The sequence below is a fragment of the Lissotriton helveticus genome, chromosome 4_1 (genome assembly GCF_964261635.1).
Source record: "Lissotriton helveticus chromosome 4_1, aLisHel1.1, whole genome shotgun sequence".
Classification (NCBI taxonomy): domain Eukaryota; kingdom Metazoa; phylum Chordata; class Amphibia; order Caudata; family Salamandridae; genus Lissotriton; species Lissotriton helveticus.
The window spans coordinates 795400890-795422200 of record NC_136063.1 but is presented as its reverse complement, the minus strand read 5'-3'; the positions used below and the strand labels follow the sequence as shown (position 1 = coordinate 795422200).

General features: G+C 43.3%; 1 protein-coding gene across 7 annotated transcripts in view; it reads left to right on the top strand.

The window, feature by feature from the left end:
* The window catches only part of GREB1L (GREB1 like retinoic acid receptor coactivator), a 575070-nt gene that overhangs the window by 456574 nt on the left and 97185 nt on the right, over nucleotides 1-21311 (top strand). For all 7 annotated transcript variants that reach the window (XM_078687443.1, XM_078687441.1, XM_078687437.1 and 4 more), the window contains exons 14-15: nucleotides 499-627; nucleotides 15564-15698. In XM_078687443.1, the coding sequence (XP_078543569.1) occupies nucleotides 499-627; nucleotides 15564-15698 (264 nt within the window). The remainder of the gene's footprint in view (nucleotides 1-498; nucleotides 628-15563; nucleotides 15699-21311) is intronic.

Genomic DNA, 21311 nt, shown 5'->3' with positions numbered 1-21311 from the left:
GCATAGACAATGTTAGTTCACAATTGTGTCACTTTCATATGTGCTAGCATGTATACTTAACAAGCCTTCTGATCATACTTTTTTGTAGACAATTTTGCTCTTTTATGTATATATGATTGTATCTATTGGTGTTTGTGTAATGTGACCTTGGCTAGAGAGCAAGTAGGCGCTGAATACTAGACTAAGCATTGAGATAAGATTAGGAATAATTTACAGTGAGGCAGCACACTCAGGGGTGTCAGTTACTGCCGTGTAGAAATATAGTGTGATTTGCAGGAGGGTTGGGGCAGTTCGGGTGTTTTGTGCAGGTCGTGGGAGTGCTCTGAGGATGTGGAACAAACCTTTGGATCTGATGTCTAACTATTATATTTGAGATGATAGACTGCCTCCTCTGCTCACAATTTAGCTTTTTATTGCTAGACTGGAGCCAATTGACCTTGCGTGCTGTTGTAGTACATTGCAATAATTAGTGTTATGTTGGGGTTTTTTTGTACACAGGTCAGTATCAGTCTAGAGCTCTGGCAGAGAGCATGCTTACCACCAGTGAATTTCTAAAAGAGATCAGCTACGAGCTCATCACAGGCAAGGTCAGCTTCCTAGCATCTCACTTCAAAAACACTTCCCTGGGTAAGTCTGCTCCTTTGAGATGCTGATTTGTCCCTTAGTGCATTTCACCGAGTAATGTTGTTCTATTACTAGCATGTAGCTTTCCTGCTAACAATATTTCTGCAAGGTTTTGTAGAGTTAACATTTTTAGGAGTTTTACAAAGAGAGATGTCAGAAATGCCATAGTAGCAAGATGCAGCGGATGAGAACTGGGTCACTGATTTCTTTCCGTGTCCTGAGGGACTCTACTTGAACATCCGGTCTGGCCTTGATTGGCCTGTAACATTGCACACTGTTCCTTGACTCAAGTTCTTTAATTTATTTTGATGGTTCTGCTTGCAAATTTATTGAATGCATTAATTACATATTTTTTTGACTTATTAAATTGCCTACATTTACAGTCCTTATACAGTGACATTGTTGAATAATTGGATTTATGTGTTGATAATGCAGGCTCCTTTCTAGGTTTGACAAGTAATGGTGCTTGCACCATTCTTTAGGTTTGACATGTAATGACATTTTCACAGTTTATGCAGGGGCAGCTCCTCCATGTGGGCGGAAGAGCGTCACGCCACTGCTTTCTCGCAGTGAGAGAAGCAGAAACATAAAATGGTATTTTAATGCCATTTTATGTTTCTGCTTCATGCACTGCGAGAAAGCAGTGGGGCAGGTTTTGTTTGGGCCTGTGGGCGGTCCTGCTCGAGGGCAGGGGAGGAGTGGCTTGCCCACTGTTGTGGCGCTGACTGTTTGGTTGGCCCCAGGGCAGACCAAACCAGTCATATGCATGCTGCATTTTCTCTGTGTAGGTTGCATGCAGCCTACATAGAGAAAATGGCCTCCCCATAGACGCCTGTAGGGTCGGCGTCCCAGGCAATCACAATGCTGCCATTGCAGCGTTGTGACTGGCTTTGGGGAGGGAGGCTGCCTGCGCCTGCTACCTGTTGTAGAGAAGATGACGCAGACCGACGGCCCGGCAAAGGTAAGTTAACTTTACTTTCATTTTTTTTACAATTTTCTCATCCCTACATTGCAGACACAAACCAGCCCTTTTTATTTTAATTGTTGCACTTTGCAGCAGAAAGTTTTACATTGTATATGTCAGTGCTTTAGTGTGATTGTTCAACTTTATGGCGTTGCCAGTGCCTGTTCCTTTTATTTCACTCTGATCAGCCCTTTTACAGTGATCATTTGATACTGCAACTCTTAAATTGCTATTTTGTATGGCCTTTAAAACCCATTATTCCCTCATCTGTTGCAGATTATGTACCCTAAATACTATTGAATACCTTTTGTGAAATGTCAGTTGAGCACATCCACCACTTTCCATTGGTGCGTGTTTCTGGACATCCATGTACATTTGTTCCCTATTTTTCTTGGTAAACTTATTTTCTGAAAACCATCATATTTAAAAATACTGTATTGTATTTGTGTTGTATGTGGCTATTGTTTTCTGGGGAATTCCATTAATTTTCCCCACTTACATGTTCTGACACTATAAATTAAAAAACCTTTTTAAACACAAACTCAAGGTTGACTAGGAATCTCAGGGCTTCTTGGCCTTGTTTGGAGCATGAAATGCATCAGACCATCCAGACTTCTTTTTACATTTTGCAAGGGGTACATATGGCGCTATTTAAATAACAGGACAATGCAATTCTATTGTGAGATGAAGTCTGCGCACACCGTTTATAAAAAAAAAAAAAAACTTTCTTCTATTTTACAAGTACTTGGACAGGGTCACTAGAGTTTTGCAGCGTGAATCTTTCTGGATTCGCAATGCTGTGCATTATTCCGTCATCTAGTTGTTGGGATAAAGTGGTCTCTTCCTTGGTCTGGCTATTTCTTTGCTAATCCTCAATCTCACCATCGACAAAGTCTGTGATCCTGGCTAGTTGCCTTTAGTGCTTGTTCTTTTCAGTCTCCCTTATCCCTATTATTTATTTTCTTACTCTTGTAGCCCAGCATTAATCATTTTTTTTGTCATTTAAACAAGTTGCACCACCCGTAATTAAGGACCGCATAAACAGTTTTGACACAGTGTACACTTCATACATGCTTTGTAAACTCTGGGTGTCAAGCAGAAGGAGTCATGCTTTTTATTAATGAATACGCCCAATATTAAGGACAAATCTTTACCTTCTAATGATTCTGACAGCTTTGCAGCAAAGTTGTAAAGTCTTCCAAAAACAAGCTACTTCTAGAGCAGTACCTCCTAGAATAAAAAAAATACATAATAAACACAGAACCGACAAAACGTTAAGCAGGGCCACTGGAATGATGCAAATCTAGTGCATTTTACGCATAATTATGGACCTGCTGCATTTGCTGTTTAATTCATCATCTGGTGCATAATCTGAAGATTTGTTACAAAAAACGTTGTTTCTAGCTCAAACTGATCAGAAGTTACTAAAAACGTGACGTGGGTTCATGTGGAGTGGAAGACCCTTTGCAGAGGTTAACTGGTCAACTTTTTTCTTTTTTTCTTTCAGTATTTGGTTTTTGAAGTGTTACTAATGAGGGGAAAAATTTGCCCAGACAGTATTACCATGTGTCAAAATTACAAAATAATGGAGCAGTAGTATAAAAAAGTCTCTCTATGCAGCATAATTTTCCTTGTCTTGCAGCATATTTTCCTTGTCTTGTTGCATAATTTAGTCAACCCTGCCTCAAATTTTATGCCCCCAGTCGCATATTTACAATGGTCCTGACTTTAGGTCACATATTAAGCCTTACTCTTATATTGTCTTCAGAGCCAGGATAACAGCCCCAATTCTCAAGGATACATGGCCCACCACCGTATAGAGAAAGCTAACTTTTGAGACTGGGGGAAGAAACTTGGAGTTACATTTCGGAGCAATACCAAAAAAGGGTCAAGTCAATAGTGAAAGATTTTAAAATATTTGCAAATTATTACTCAAAGTCTGTTTCAGCTACCTAGCCAGAAGGCCATTATCGACCGCTATTTCAGGATTCCAAAGGAAAGCTCCAGCAAATTTTATTGATCCAGCTTTAAGAGGGGACACATTGCTCCAGCAATGGATCAGAATCTGAAACAATTGAAAAAAAGCCAATGACAGTGCAAAGTCAATAGTGGCATTGCAAATAACAAGCTACTTTCGTAGATGACACCCAGGGGCGAGATAGACAACTGGCAGTACAATGCCTCAAAAACAAATCCCTCCTCCGGTTTCCAAGGCCAGTCCCAATGGCACCAAAACAACCAGGGTAGGCAACCAATTTGCTCCAGGGCAAGACAACACTCACCCATACAGCCACTCTTACAGCCACTCACACACCTCTGCAGCCACTCACACACCCACTCACTCTCTAATACAACAACCCAATCACCCAAACAGCTGCTCACATATCTGCTCACACACCCATACAGTCACTCAGACATCTACTCCCACACTGATTCAGACAGTAACACAGCTACTCAGATGAGATCTATTACATCTAGTATTACTATGTATGTATAGATGTCTCTTTAGTGCTGGTCCCATCACATGTAACAACAGCAGAGGGACAGAATTAAGGACGGTCCATGTGGCAGTTCATCACAGCTGAAAATAGGTATTAAACATTCTAAAATTTGGATATTACACAGGATTCCAAAACAAAATACAAACAAATGTACACCAAAGAGACACACACAAGCAAGGACAGTTGTAAATACTGGATCAAGAAGTCCTAAAATAATGTTTGAATCTCAAGAATGAAGTAGCAGAGGTACCACTCCACAAATGAAATATAGGAGTATGCTAAGTATATTTCCTGATTCCAAAAGTGGATTTGACTTTAAGACCTCTATTAGACCTAAGATTTGTGCCACTTGAACCACATTATGTATTACCGCAATTGGTTAAAAAAAAGAAAAGAGGAAAAGAATAACTTGCCCACCATAGATCTTAAAGATGCTTAGGTCAGTATACAAATTCTTCCTGCTCACAGGAATATTTCAGGTTCGTAATAAAAAGGTTCTTGTTATCAGTTAAAGGTTCGTCCTTTGAGGGAAGGTCTGCACGAAGGGTCTTCAAGTGGTCCCTGGTAGTGGTGGCAACACATTTCAGGAGGGTAGGAATTCATGTATACATTGATACCTGGCTGGTCAAGGCAAGTATCAACAATGTCAACTGAATCTCCAGATGGTAGTAGACCTACTGTACCAATTGGGGTTCACAGACAAAATGAAAAAGTCATCATCAGTGTATAAGAAACAAGAATTTTCTGTGGGCAGTTATGAGTACAGAATTGATAATGGCATATCCAGTTCAGAGGCGAGTGTTGGAACTACAGGAACAAGCTCATCTATACCAGTATTTACAAAAAGGGGTGGTGATGGACAGAGTCTCTGAATTAAGCAGAGTACTCTCACCCAGTCAAGAGATCAGGGCTAGATCCAACACCGTTTTTTAGCTCATTGCACCATCCCAGTTTCAGAACCTGGCTGTATGCAAATTAGTCTGTCCCTGGCCCAGTGCATCATGGGAACAGGGCAGACCAGACTACAAAAGCCAATTCTTACACTGGGAAGGAAACAAGCTTCCAGGGACAGACTAATTTGCATATAGCCAGGTTCTGAGCTGGGATGGGGCAGTGAGATAAATAACGGTGATGGATCAAGCCCTGATCTTTGGACTGGGTAAGAGTGGTCTGCTTAATTCAGACACTCTGTTCATCACCACCCCCTTTTCTGTATCGTTTTTGGCCACTATAGGTGTGGCAGGGTATACTCAGACATGAGTCCCTTTCTCACTGCTCCATCAGGATTCAAGCAAGCCGGGCCGAAGAGGCTGAAATGCCAGAAACCGGTCCCCGGTAGCTTGTCTCCTTTCTGGTGAAGAATTGGCTTGGTAGTTTGGTCTGCCCTGTTCCCATGATGCACTGGGCCAGGGACAGACTAATTTGCATATAGCCAGGTTCTGAGCTGGGATGGGGCAGTGAGATAAATAACGGTGATGGATCAAGCCCTGATCTTTGGACTGGGTAAGAGTGGTCTGCTTAATTCAGACACTCTATTCATCACCACCCCCTTTTCTGTATCGTTTTTGGCCACTATAGGTGTGGCAGGGTATACTCAGACATGAGTCCCTTTCTCACTGCTCCATCAGGATTCAAGCAAGCCGGGCCGAAGAGGCTGAAATGCCAGAAACCGGTCCCCGGTAGCTTGTCTCCTTTCTGGTGAAGAATTGGCTTGGTAGTTTGGTCTGCCCTGTTCCCATGATGCACTGGGCCAGGGACAGACTAATTTGCATATAGCCAGGTTCTGAGCTGGGATGGGGCAGTGAGATAAATAACGGTGATGGATCAAGCCCTGATCTTTGGACTGGGTAAGAGTGGTCTGCTTAATTCAGACACTCTGTTCATCACCACCCCCTTTTCTGTATCATCTATACCAGTAGGCCTTGAAAAATCATAATAATTTTAATAGATCTGCAGATCTAGTGACTTAAATAATCTTCCTAATTATAATTCTTTTGACCCATAAACTGGTTTCAAATTGGGATCCTGGGCAAATATTTTAATTCACTGAGCCGCCATTTTCTTCTTTATCACATATGAGAGCACCTTCGAATATGCAATTTCAGAATGTGTATTGTACAAAAAACACTTTTGTTTGATTTAATAGACTAAACGTTTGTCCCTTATATAATACAAATATAGCCAAATAAAGGATACACATGACAACTACCTTGCCTCTCAGTTCATTAACCGCATTGTCATACGGGCGGGGGCAATCATTTTTCTCAAATCATGTTTAAAAACATTCACTTTAAATAAGTACATCCATGAAGCATGAAGTGGTAGCACACTTATTTGCAGTCAACAGATTTTCAATTGAAATGGCTTCAACATTTCATACTGAACGTGAGTTTGCTGATAAAACTATATAATGTGTAATGTTTGGAAATAAGATTTCTGCAAATGTCATTTGAACATCACTAAGTAACGTGTTCTGATTTGTTTAGCCCCTATGTAAGTTTACATCACACTTCTAAATTGCCCCAAAAAAATATTTCGTAATTCCTGATATATTTTTAAATACTTGCACTATTATTTACAAGCTGTTTAAATGTTGTATGTTAGGGAAAAACTGACATCTTACAGCCTTTTTATTTCACAATGATTGTCAGATTTCTCACTTGACAAAAACCTCTAACTGTAATAAGAGAAAGAAAAGTGAATACAATTTTCCAGGATAAGGTATAAAAAAAACAATTAGTAAAACTGACATTTGTCCTCTGTCCTTGAACAGACAGCAAATGTGTCAGGATAAAAACAAGATTTAAAGTCCTCTTTATTGCTCACTTTCTGAATGAACAGAACACCTGTTCCTTTCAGCTTAAGTTCACTTGCCAGAACGGATGGCTGAGTAAGTGCTAAAAATAGCTCAACCTGATAAAATCCGATTCACCATAGCAAGAAGGTGAGTAGATTTTCCGAGGCCTGCCCAGGCATCTCAGTCAGTGAGAACATTAATGAAGTAATTGGAAATTCACACACTTCCATTGGATAACAAATGCAGCACCTCGCATGAGATCCATTCAAGAATTGATGAACAGTCCGTGATCTCAAGTGAATGCAAACTTGGAGAATAAAGCTCTTGCAACGTGCAGGAGGTACAGTGGTGAACAATTTAAAGGGGGCAAATTATACAAAACACAAAGTTCAACGGCCATCATTACAAAAGACGTGTCACTCGTGGAGAGCACAACTTCACAATCTTAAAAGTCAGAGGTCAAAACAGGATGTTTCCAAACATATAAACTACCTAGAATTAAACATGATATTTTTATTAATAAAGGCTTTTTAAAGTCAAATTCAAGTCCAAACAATTCAAATACTAACATTGGGGAACAGGAGGGCATTAACTGACCGAATTCAGATTCCAGGGGAGTGAGGCAAGGATGCGTACTGGCCCCTACCCTTTTTCCCCAATATATTAACAACCTAGTAACCTAGTGTAAGCTCTCTCCCTAGGGGAATATAGATGCACCTAAACTGCACGGGTCTAGGGAGCTCACACTCCTATTCACCAATGAAACCCTTTTAATCTCCCAGAACCCAATGGGCCTCCAGCAGCTCTTGACTAATTTTAAAACTTTGTTTTTTAGCTAAGGGCCCCGAGATCAACATTTTGAAAACCGAATTTATGGCTGTTAGACCACACAAAACTTTTAAGCAGCTATCTCTCTGGCAAATGAAAACCTGGGATGAGTATCTAGATTTGAGGACCTGGGCATAATGCTCGTGAGTAAATTGTCATGGTCTGCACACATAGAGAAAAGAAGGGTTGTGACTCAACTCCAGGCCTCAACAATATACAGGAGGTGCCAGGGAACAATATCAAGAGCTCCTCTCCCGGCTCTTGAGCTCTACAAAGTAAAGACCCATTCAGACACGTTGTACGGGGCAGAACTTTGGGGATATGCTAATTTAGACATTCTCATCATAAGCAAAAACAAGTTTGTCCGCTCACTACTCCATCTCCCATCGAGCACTCCCTTAATACCGATGTTCTATGATGTCAACATAAAAAGAGTTGGAGAAGTAGCCAGAATAAGGCCCCCTTTTGTATTGGCTGAGGCTCTGGAGCACAGTAGAGTTGAGGCTATACCGGATGGCTGTTGAGGAATAGTTGGTATTCAAGAAAGCCCTGGCTTTTCCCTGGTTCAAATATGTCCACCAGTGCTTTGAAAAATTGGACCTTGGATCCATTTGGTCAGATCCCGCCTCGTTGGAGGAACACATATGCACTAGTCTTTTTCGCAGTTCATTACTTGGTAGGCTGACAGATCAATTTCTGCCTATCAAGGATCACCCATTTTATGAAACCTTTCTTGAACTCCCGTTCCAGCAACTAGCAAAAACCTTCCATTTAAAATTCGCTGTGATACACTGGGGTCATTTACTGCTCTATGGAATTTGAACAGGAGCGTTGTTCACTCATCCGTATGCACTATGTGCTCGCTAGCTGCAAATGAATCCATACACCATGTATTATTTTTCTGTCCAGCATACGCAAAGCCTAGAGGAAAATGGATATGCCTACTCTGTTTGTATTATGGCTTACGCAGATACCAGGAGGCAATGACAATCTTGAAGGACAACACAACTATTTACATTGTCTTTGCTCTAAGCAAGTTTTTATTTATGGCCGGATTAATAAGGAAAGCAAAGGTCTTAAACTCTAGCTTAGGCCAAAATGGGTTGCTTATACAGATCACCGCCTTTCTATTTGTCTGACTCTGTTTTTTAGGTGGGGTTACTGGACCTGCTCCACTCTTTATTTCTTTTTAAAGAGTGCCATTTTGTGATTTTATTGTTTTTAAGAGAGTTATGCTATGTCAGGTTTCAGTGATCTCAGTTGGTCTTAACAATTTTGTAACATTACATTTAAATCATTGTTTTAGTGTGTGCAAGTTTTATGGAATTAATTTTACGAAATACACTTTTACTTGCTCCGAAAGAAATACTAACAGGCAGCACAATAGCGATTTTCTACCTGAACAAGCAGAGACAGGTAATTTCAGATCCTTTGTCAAGATTATCTCAAAAGAAATTGACATTGAGCCATTGCAAGAAACAATGTATTTCTTTCCAGTCTTCTAACAGGGACGAGAACAAATCAAGCTGTTTTCTTCAGTGTCAGTCAGGTACTTCCTCAAATGGAATTAAAAAAGGACATTTTAAAAGATAAATTTACTAAATGGAGCACACCAGGAATAGATTTATTTGCAATAAAAGAAAATACAAAATGCTAAGACATCCAGCCAGTCACTTTCAACCACAGTCACTTGGGTATTCTTTTCTACTTATACATCTGATTCCAAAAGTAATCAACAAGTTCAAAACATTAAAAAACGTATTCAGTGTCACTATTGGGGGCTTTGCAGATATGGTTCTCATTAGTAACACAACTAGCTCAACAGAATGTAATAATACTTGTAGTGAGATATGTATTGCCATTGCAGTATGGAATTATATATCACCCAGATTATCAGAGCCCACGTTTAGCAACATGGCTCCGGAAGTATTAAAATGTCAAATTTTGGATCTTCCGCAGAATTGTATGGAAGCCATTAAACAAACTAAGAAACTATCAACTCGAAAATGTTACGCAGCAAAATAGAGCAGACACTTAAACTGGTGTTTGAAAAAAATGATGTGGAAACAAAAGGAGATCAATCCGTGTTGGTGGAATATCTTATGTATAGCTAGGCATCTTAAGTATGCCTTTGTCAATTATTGCACCATACCCAGGAGGAATAAATGACATTTAAGTGTGTGATTTTCAATTATACAGTGATTAATGGAAGGAACGAAGAAGCTATATCCTCTTAGTACTAGCAACACTACCTCTTGAACCAGCACAGAAGAATGAGGTAAATCTCCTTAGTTAAAAAAAGTCTATTTTCAATCACTTCATTACGTATAGTAAGTGGAATGGCAAGCACGGTAAATAGATGAAGAATATCTGTCTGTATACAAATTTAAGGTGGTTATGAGAAAATCTACTGTAGATTTATTCTTAAAATTGTATATCTCCTTTACATCGACTGATCTATCCAAAGTTCTGCATTTGTACAGACGCTTTCAAATGCGGATGTTACATCCTCTTGATGTTAGAAGAGCCATGATGTGTTATTGGTAAAACACAAAAATATTAGAAAAACGAATCTGTTTTTCATAGTGCTTGCTTCTTTTAGGTTTGCCTCTTTCAAAATTGTCGGTTACTAAATTGTGCAGAGAATGCAAATTCCTTACACATTAGCCAATAAAACGCTAATAACAAACCAAAAGCACTTTCACTGTGAAAGAGGGAGCAACCTTAGTCATTTTAGCTATTGTCTGCCACGTGGTCAATACGTACAGTCACAAAACAGTGCATTAATATTGAGTCACAATCAGAAGTAATTGTAGATGAGACTATATTAAAACGTTTTGTTTTTAGTGATGCCCTGCCCTAAAACCCTCCTCCACATGGTGGCAGTAGTACTACAAAATCTATGCACAGCGTACGAATCTAGAAGAGGACTCAAGCTCTTAAAATATATCAGTTACTCATATGTACACAGTTATTTTGCAGCTTGGGATTTTTCTAGATCAGTGATACTCAAAGTAGAGCCTGGAGGCTACATGCAGCCCTCCTGACATTTACATTCGGCTCCCTGATCAACGCCAGCACCTGGCTGCTGGTCACTTGACTCAGCACTAACATTAAAAAGATGTTAAATAAAAAGGCAAGCCTACATTTAAAGGTTAATTGAAGTTAAAGAAAGGCATATAATGTGATAAGGTCTCTCAAAATTCAAACAATGTGCATTAACATGCAGAACCGTTTCACATTAGCACATCAGATTAAATCACTGCATTGAGAAGAATCTTTTTAAAGTGATAGTTTTCAAATATGAATTTAGAAGCATTTCTTTAGAAGCCTGACTCTATTCTATGTTCAAATACTGTGTATAGATTTTGTAGTGGTTGAAACCTCACTAGTAGCTGTAGGAAGCTGTCTTTTTATAGGGTACACCAAAAGGATGTACACTTTGCAAATAGTCCTGGTATTGTTTTAAAAGTGGACAGGGGCTTGCTCTGGCAATCTCAAGGTACTCATCTAGGGGGTAGTGTGGTCAAGCAGCCTTAGACTTTTCAAAGAGGAGTTTTAGACATTTGCAAATACACACATATTGAATACAAATGGTGCACACAACTCAATAAGGAGATCCGCACCACTTTATAAAAATAACATGTCCCTATATATATATATATATATATATATATATATATATATATATATTTAGGCACCAGAATCAATACAATCAGGTAAGTACATTTCTAGGTAGAAATACTGGACGTTTTCAGAAGTAGACTGCAATTCTGAGAGGCTGCAATTTTATCCTGTGGGTGAAAAAAACAAATATGGCATACAGGTAGAGTACAGCAACTTACTTGACCAATCTCATGGACTTAAGGTGAGTGAGGGGCAAGGTCCAAAGCAACACCAGCAGGTCACCTCCAGCAGCACCATGGTGGCTGGGTGCAGTGGTGCAATACAGCGTTGGGTGCCTAGTGTTAGTCTATGGGGATCGTTCTTCTTGAAAACAAGGCTGCAGGTTTGGACTTGGAGGCTAGTCGGGCGGAACCAATAGGGAGGCCCAGGCCTCAGATTGCTCGGGGACATGGAGATACCTTTGGTCCTCTTCTCCAGGGGTGATGGGTGTAAAGATGTCTTTAGGCGTCAGGTTTTCGTCACCGGGAAACCTCACAGTCAAGGAGGCCTGCAGACAGAGGTTGCAGGCGTCACTAGTGAATTCACAGTGGGTAAGGCCAAGGTGGGATTTGTCTTTGCAGGGCCATTGACCCACTTCAGCTTGGGCTAGATAGCACTGCTGCAGTGGTGCTTTCCATTGGGTTTTTGGCTGTCCAAAAGTCCTCTCAGGTCTTTCTGGATGCCTGCAGGATGCAGGGAAGCAGCTCTGCTGCTCCACTGGAGTTCCTGGTTCGTGGACGAAGTGCTGGTAGGTTGTCCAGGCTTTGGAGAGATAGCATCTGCAGGCCATCTTTGGCGTAACTGTCTAAGTCAGCAGACCGGCTGGCAGGGTTGGTGCCAAGTCAGTGGCTGGTTGTTATGTTCTTGCTTCTTGAGACTCTTCACGTCTGTCTTCTTTCAGGTCGGCAGAATCTGCTCTTCTGGTGCCAGGGGCTCCCCTAAATACTGAGTTTAGAGGTTTTAGGGGAGTGTAGGGTAGTAGCTAATTGGCTACCTACCTCTGGTGTCACTACGCCCCCCTATATGACCACTTCCTGTGGGAAGCAGGCATAACTCTGTCCCAGAGGCCCCAAGTTTGACATTACCAAGATGGCAGACTCTGAAATTTCGGTTTCACTTCAGGTAGCCCACCTTATGGGTGGAACACGCCACTCTATCAATTTTACCGCCTTGTCCAGCTGCCATATGGGCCATTGTCAAGGGGGTTTGGCATCCTCTCCTGTGGATACCAAAGAAACTCGGCTCTTTGAAGCTCCCTGCCTTGGCATCCTAATTCGTAGGTCATCCTGTTGGATGGGGAAGTAAACACCCTCTGCCCGGGCAGGCTTTGTTTGTTCCTGACCTCCTGAGATCAAGGGCCCTCACACCTGGGGGTCAGAAACCCGTCTGTGGTTGCAGACTGGCTAAGACCAGTCTGTGAGCAGACCAGTAGTTGGTAGGTTTTCAGGGAGCTCCTTTATGGTGCCCTCTGGGTGCCTGAATGAATAAATCCACATTCTGGAATCAGTGTGGGAATATTAATACGAGATGTTTGATACCAAACATCTCTGGTTTCAGTGAAGCAATCATGTAGCTGGGGAACTTGTTTTCAGCAGTGTACAGCACATGTACTTAAATGGCTTCCCTGTTCACTTGTACTATCTAAGAATCGACTTCCACATCATGGGGGCATATCTGCTCATTTACGTATGCCCACACATGTAGTATAGTGCACCCTGCCTTGGCTCTGTAAGGCCTGCTGTAGGGCTGACTTACCTATACTGCATGTAGTGTCTGTGGCCATAGCACACAGGGATATATGCCATGTCATGTTTTCACTTTTGTCTGCACTAAGATACACAGTCTGTATGTGTTTGGTGAAGGGTCCCTTAGGATGGCACAATTCGTGCTGCAGCCCTTGGGGACCCTCTTTAGACTCCTTGCCCTAGGTAACAGGGGTCACATTACTAGGGACTTACAGAGAGCGCTAAAGGTATTGCCAATTGGGGAAACAATGGTACGATTTTGGGAAAGAGATCTGGCACTTGCGACCTGGTTAGCAGGAAGTCAGTGCACTCCCAGTCAAAACCACATCAAATACCAGTCGAAAAGTGGGGGTGAATATGTCAAAAAGGGGCACTATCCCACAGTAGCTTCCCTTGTTTCCTGAAACAGTTGTTTATTGAATAGTGTTGACTGTACTGCTTAAGTAGCCCTCTTTTCCCTACAGTAACGTTGCTTCTTGTTTGGTTACCTGCTGCCTAATACAGATCCTGCCCCACCTCTCTCAAGGTGCAAAACAAATGGGTATAACACGTCTTTTTGTTGAAAATACCTCCTCCTTCGTAAAGATGTAAGAATGATTGCCATCACATGTAGTATACCTTAGCTAGAAACCTGTTCCAAATTGCTTCTTACAATCCCAATGCCAGATAGTTCAAAACAAACTGCCCCATCTTTTAGATCCGCTAGACTAATAAGTGTACCCCATCTACTCTTTGAGCATGCCTTTTCTCTGCAAGAAGTGGAATGTTGTTTTATTGTTACATGGGCTGCCCGAGCCGGTATGCACACCACCTTGCCAGGGAGAAGACAAACAGTGTTAGATGCTAATCACAGGAATATATTTGCTGAAACATATGTGTTAAAAACTGAAGTCTGGTCCTAGCTCAAATGTGTTAAACCATTGAACATCACAAGTTATGGCTACAAACATGCAGAATAAAAGCAATAACTCATGCCATCCAGCATGTAGTCTTGATAGCTTTTCTCTGTTTGCACACCATTGGCAAATCATTTTTTGAGCATAGTGGGCGACGTGGTTTATGGTGTATGTTATGTGCATTTATAACCATAAGTTCCATTTGACCCAGAACCATAAATACGTTTTTGTTTACTTCTTTTTTTTTTAATGCTGTACTTAATTTCCAATCCGTGAGGGCAGGCCTTGCATGCAACCTACATATCCCTCGCTGTGTACCGCATTTGGGTATGTCCAGCGGGGTTGGGCGCAACAATGGCATATGTTTTGGGTGCCCTTGGTGGGAAGGGGCAGTGGAGGTCTTGGGGCTCCCCATGCAGCCCCAACCATTTGGGTATGTTGGAGGTGCCCCGGTTAGGTACCGGGGAACCCACTTTAAAAAACAAAAATAATAAATGAGCGCCCAGAAGCGCCCCTTAATGTCCTGGGGCTTTTTTCAGTTATTCTTTTTTTATTGCTGGTGGTGTCCTTAGAAGAGGCAGGGGCACCACCAACCATTTATTTTAATGTTGCGAGAGGGCCACAAGGGAGTGCAGCAGCCCCACAGCAAACTTGCAACAAAAAAAACACAGTAAGTCTCCTGGGTCATTTAATCCATGATCCCCAGGAGAGTTTACAATACTTTTTTGACGCATTCTAAGGTGTAGTTGTATGATCTACAGACAGCCGCGGCCCGTGGAGGGAGTTTCAGTGGGGCAGAGAGGCGGGGCGGGGGAGGGGCAGGGTGGGGGGTGCTAAAAACCGGAGTATGGATAATTGAAGGTAAGTAAACAATTTAATTAATAAAATGAATTTTTTGCGATGCAGGCCGCGCTACGAAATATGTTTAATTTATTAAATTGTTTACTTACCTTCAATTATCCATACTCCGGTTTTTAGCACCCCCCACCCTGTCCCTCCCCCGCCCCACCATAACTCCCTCCACGGGCCGTGGCTGTCTTCAGATGAAGTGCAGGGACCCCATGTGGTGTTTCATTTTGTGGCCTGACAAGTGTTTTAAAAAAAAAAAAGAAAATCTGACATGTTGATGATTTTTTAATAAGGTTTTATTAAAATTATTTTATAACATTCACTTTTATTAAACATTGCAACATGTGCATTTATAAAATATTTATCTGATTATAGGTATTGGTGACTTTTTGATAAAGATAATAGGTCTCCTTTATATATGTTGATGTGCTTTAACTCGTAGGGGCTTCAGATAACTTATAACTGGTGAAGTTAAGTGGTTTTGTTTAAAACAGTATATTTTATTGACATTTTCACCTAACAATAACGCCCCTTTAACCTTTGTGTTTTTTAGTATGTATTTATGTATATATATATATATATATATATATATATATATATATATATAGAGAGAGAGAGAGAGAGAGATGCCACTTGAGCTTAAAAATATCTATTTGCAAATAACAATTTGTATTGCTGTTTTTTTTGCATTAGGTGATGATTTGGACAAGTTACTGGAGCGCATACAGCAGAGAAGAGGAGATAATGTTGTTGTTCCATTTAATGGAGATGTGAATGATTGTTTGTCTGCTCAGGAGGCGTCTGTCATGGTTCCTACTCAGAGCACAGGTAAGAGTTGCCACAAATGGGCAGTTTGTAGTGATGGGTGTTATTTATAACTAGTGATCCACAGGTTTGCAACATGGATATGTTATTATAGCTTAGGTATACATGCTATGCATATCCAACCTGTGCATGTAGTGGTTAGCTTGGAAAAGTGCACAGTTTCTCTAAAATGTTTTAGTATGCAGACAACTAGAGTTTCACAAAGCCTCTTTATTCATCCCCTTCTTTAGGTTTTTTTTCCACCATCAGATTTGAACATGAGTAAAAAAAAAAACTGGAGAACTATAGGAGCAGGAAATCAAGAGACTTAAAAAATCTGGGATTTCTTTCATTTTTTTTAATTGAAGGTAAAATACTGCATGAGGAGCTTTCACAGTGGCATGCCAAAGAGGTAGTGCTTCAAACAGACTTCTCTAATCGCAAATGCAGTCATTTTTGCCATAAGATTCAAAGTATCAGGAGTCCCAGAACACTCATTGAAAGTAATTGTGGCAGTCTGTAGTGGAAGAAAAGGAGGAAGAAATAGAGGTGGCTTCTGAAGAGGAGTTGCTTGAAGTAAAATGAAGGCGTTGACTTAACCCGAATTAGCATTCTGGTCACAGGGGAGGATTAGGTTTTTCAGAGGAATGGCCCCATTATGATAATCTTTAATATTCCTAGTATTACTCATCCTGGCACAGTCATCACTAATGAGATTAAACCCACTCATTGTAAAAGGAAACACCATGAAAATGCAGTTAATGAATCCCAACCATCCATACTGATTGCCATAAAGAGGCTGTACTGCCAGAGGTTGGAGGGTTGGTCATAATGACTGTAACATGGTTGAGTACAACTAGAAGGAATGACGATGTCGTATAGGTAACCAGTCAATTGTGTCTACTACCCTCATCCCAGTTATGACCTGCGAGGAACACCATCCATGTACCAATGCAACCCAATGAATTTAAAGATGCATAGAGCATAGAAACGTATTTGTGACAGATGGAACTTTTTTTTAAATTAATTTTATTATTTTCTATTTCATTAGAAAGATAAAACAATAAGCAAGCAAATATATTTGCTTGTCCATCACACCAGTAATATGAGTGTTTGACGACATGTGTGGCTGTAGATGCACATGCTCAGCATACTCCTGCCATCTAGTGTTGGGTCCGGATGTGTGCAAGTTGTTTTTTTGCAGCGTGAATCTTTCTGGATTCACTATGCTGTGCATATTCCGCGATCTGGTGGTTGGGTCCGGAATCGTAGTCTTTTTTTCTCTTTTTTTTTTTTCTTTTCGTAGCCCAGGTGGGCGTCGACGTCCCACCATTTGGTGTACTTTCGGTGACGTCGGCGTGCTTCTGGCGGAAGCTCCCACCCTTGGGCGCCATCTTCAGATTCTTTTTTCCGCCGTTGGGTCTGGATCGTCGCGTGAAGCTCCAGAAGTTTTGGAGGAGAAAAGGAGGAAATACAACAACTCTTCGACAGTAAAGGCCAGAGAAGATTGGGAGAAGAAGACCATCAGAGAGGAGACGGCGAAGAAAGGGAAGAACCTCGAGATCTTCGACGTCCTTTGGGGAATGTGCACACAGGGAGCCCCCTGAGCGCTGGGATGTACAAGACACCCTTTAAATTCTGCAGAAACTGCCACCACAAGTTCGTGCAGAAGGACCAGCACCCGGTCTGCAACCTCTGCCTGCCAACGGACCACGAGAGCAAAGACTGCAACGCCTGCTCCGTCTTCAAGCCGAAGACACTCCGGGTTCGAGAGAGGCAGAGGATAGCTCACCACACGATGCAGGGCAAAGGCCAGGCTCCGACGCTTTACGAACTGGGCCTCTCCACCGACGACGAGGACAACATCGCCGATGGTCCAGATGACTTCACGGTTGCAGAGACCGATAAGAAAATGTCTGACAAGGTAGGAGAGTCTACGACCTCGACAGGGCCTCGAAAGCCTGAGGCAGACTCTCGAAAGTCAGAGTCCAGAGCCTCGAAAGGAGCACTGGCGCCAAAAACTTCGACGTCCGAAGCTGCATCCTCCGAAAAAGAGCCCAGCGGATCCTTCGAGAAGGACTCCCGGGCGCTGAAGACCTGCGAAAAGCCAAGGTCATCGAAGCAAGCCCCTGAAAAAGGGTCTTCGACTTCGAAGGAAAAGGAGCCGAAAAAAGCTTCGACGTCGATGACGCCGTCGAAGAGAGCAGCCGAAACGCTCGACGACGAGCAGGCCGCACAGTTGGAGAGGAAGAAAAGAAGGCTTGAGGCCGAGATGGAGAACATCCTTCAGAGAAAGAAAGACTTCGATAAAAAGATGAAAAGTTACAAGATCCCCTCGAAGCCAGCGACGACCGTCACTGAGGTGCAGGAGCACGAGGAGTTCGACGTCGAAGAGCCGCCGAAAACTCCGGAGCCCTCGGAACACGAAGAGGACCTCTATTACACAGAAGGGGAATATGGGGAGCAACAGTCAAGCTAGGGCTCAGGATCCTCGACGGCCCAAGACCAGGAATGGCAGGACATCGAGGCCGAAAACCCGAAGGAGGCTGTAGAGACATACCCCTCGAGGCCTTCGCTGCCGGATGACATTGGGGCATACAATGAGGTCGTCAGGAAGGCAGCAGCAGCTTATGGGGTTAAGCTGGAAGAGGAAAAGCCTAAAGCAGATTGCCTGCTGGAAACATTGCTCCCCACGCAGACAAGAAGCCAGTTCCTGCCCATGCTGAAAAGTATCACAGACCAGGGGAAGGAAGCGTTCAAAGACCCGGCTACATGCAGATCAGTCACGCCGAGGACGGAGAAGAAGTACAAATTCTCCTCCCAGGACCCTGCTTACATCAAGGGGACCGTCACAGCAGATTCAATAATCGCTGCATCGGCCAGAAGAAGGGCCAACGTCCCAACAACATCTGGGCCACCACCTGACAAGGAGAGCAGGAGGATGGACCTGAAGGGCAGAAAAATAGAGAGGAACGCCACAACGCACTGGCGGATGGCTAACTCCAACGCCCTCCTGAATAGGCATCAATACCAGCATTGGGATGAGATTGGCCAATTGCTCAAGCACCTCCCGGAGCAATACCGTGAGAGGGCATCAAACCTTGTGGAAGGGGGGAAAAGCATTGCTAACTCGTGCCTGAAGACTGCCTTGGATGGGGCTGAAACATCCAGCAGACTGATGGCTATAGGCATCACTGAGAGAAGGCAAGCCCGGCTCAGGATCTCAGGCTTCAAAACTGAGGTTCAGAACAACATCCTGAACACACCCTTCAATGGTGAAACACTGTTCGGAGCCCCAGTTGATGAGAAACTCACCCAACTGAAGAAGGACAACGAGACGGCAAGGTCCATGGGGGCCCTGCAATTCAGGGGGATGAGAAGGGGCACTCCTACACGGAGGCCGAACGGCAGGGGTGGAAACCAGCAATGACAATCACACCAGGCGTTCCACCAGGGGCAACAGAGTGACAACCAAGGTCACCAGGGCCAGCAGAGGCAAAACTGGAACTACCAGAACAGGGGCCAGTCCTTTCGATCAAGAGGAAACGGACGGGGCCAGAGAAGGAGAGGCGGTGAACAACCCCCCTCTAAGTGACTTCACACGGAAAAAGGTGCTCACCCACTCGAACCCTCCGGGGGAGGAGCACGGGAAAACAAAGAGGAGAGGGCTACACGGACAAGACACAAAAGAACATGTAACACCAGTAGGAGGCAGGCTGAGATTTTTTCTCCAGGAGTGGAGAAAAATAACCACAGACAAGTGGATACTCAACATCATGCAGTTCGGATACTGCATAGAGTTGGAAAAGAGACCACCAAACAGAAAGCCAAAGAAAAGAGAGCACTCGGGAAGAGAGCTGCAATTGCTCCAAGAGGAAGCTCAAGAACTCCTCCTCAAAGAGGCCATCGAACCGGTCCCATTCAAAGAACGGAACAGGGGAGTGTACTCAAGCTGCTTCCTGGTGCCAAAAGTGGACGAAAGCCTAAGACCCATCCTGGATCTACGGTTCCTAAACAAATATGTAAAGACTCAAAAATTCAAGATGACGTCCCTACAAGAGGTCATCCCACAGATAAAGGCCGGGGACTTCTTGTCCACCATAGACCTCAGAGATGCGTACCTGCACATCCCCATGAACAGGAAGCACAAGCACATGCTAAGATTCACAGTAAACAAGGATCACTACCAATTCACAACCCTGGCATTCGGTCTAAAATCCGCACCAAGGGTGTTCACCAAATGCCTCGCAGCAGTGGCCGCACATCTGCGAAGGAAGGGGATACACGTGTACCCCTACCTCGACGACTGGCTCATAAAGGCAAGCTCTTACAGGACATGCAAGGGTCATGCAGAGCAGGTCACAAGAACGCTAACAAGCCTGGGATTCTCCATACACTGGGGAAAATGCTCAATGGAACCAGAGCAGGTGAAGATCTTCCTGGGAGCTCAAATCAACACCGTCCAATGCAGGGTGTTACCCAGCGAAAAGAGGACACTCAGCCTACTGAGGGAGAAACGTCACTACCAGAAGGGGCGAGCTCTGACAGTGAGGACAGTGAGCAAGATCTTGGGAATGATGGCGTCATGCATACACCTGGTCCCCAATGTACGCCTACAGATGAGACCACTCCAAGAGTGGCTGCAACAGCAATGGTCACAAGCTACAGGAAGTTGGGAAGATCTAGTGGTTGTAACGCACAGGGTGCAGGAAGAAATAAAGTGGTGGACCAAAGAAAGGATAACAATAGGGAAACCTCTAACGCCACCGGACCCAACAGTGACCATCACCACAGACGCATCCCAGAAGGGATGGGGCGCACACATGAACAGGCTCAGAGTGGAGCCCTACAGATGCGGTCAGGCACATCAATTACCTGGAGCTGAAAACAGTGTTGCTTGCCCTCAAAGCCTTTCAGAAGCACCTGCACAACAGGAGGGTGCTGATACAAACAGACAACACCACAACGATGTTTTACATCAACAAACAGGGGGGAACTCAATCATTCCCTCTGTCAAGCTTGGCACAGGAAATCTGGAGATGGGCAATACCACTCGAAATAGACCTGCTAGCCATACACCTGCCAGGGAAGGACAATGTAGAAGCAGATTGGCTCAGCAGGCAGACTTCAGCATCCCACAAGTGGGAACTCAACATACAGGAAACGGAGAGACTATTCAGGAGGTGGGGCACTCCGACAATAGACCTGTTTGCAACACGCCGGAATGCAAAATGCCAATACTTTGCATCCAGGCAACCAGAGGCACTATCCCAGGGGAATACCCTATGATAAGCTGGTCAAAAACATTTGCCTACGCTTTTCCCCCCCAATACCACTGATCCCCAGGGTTCTCAACAAATGCATAACGAGCAACATGACGCTCATCCTGGTGGCACCACAATGGGCCAAGCAGACCTGGTACTCACAGATAATAGAGATGGCGCAGGGCCCCCCCCACAAGTTCTCAAAAAGAAGAGACCTACTCTCCATGGAAAACGGAGAAGTTCTACACCCAGAACCGGAGAGCCTCAACCTCTCAGCTTGGCTCCTGAGGACTTAGAGTTCGCACATCTAAAATTACCAGAGAGCACCCTGCGGGTGCTGCGAGAGGCAAGAAGGGCCAGCACACGCAAGTGC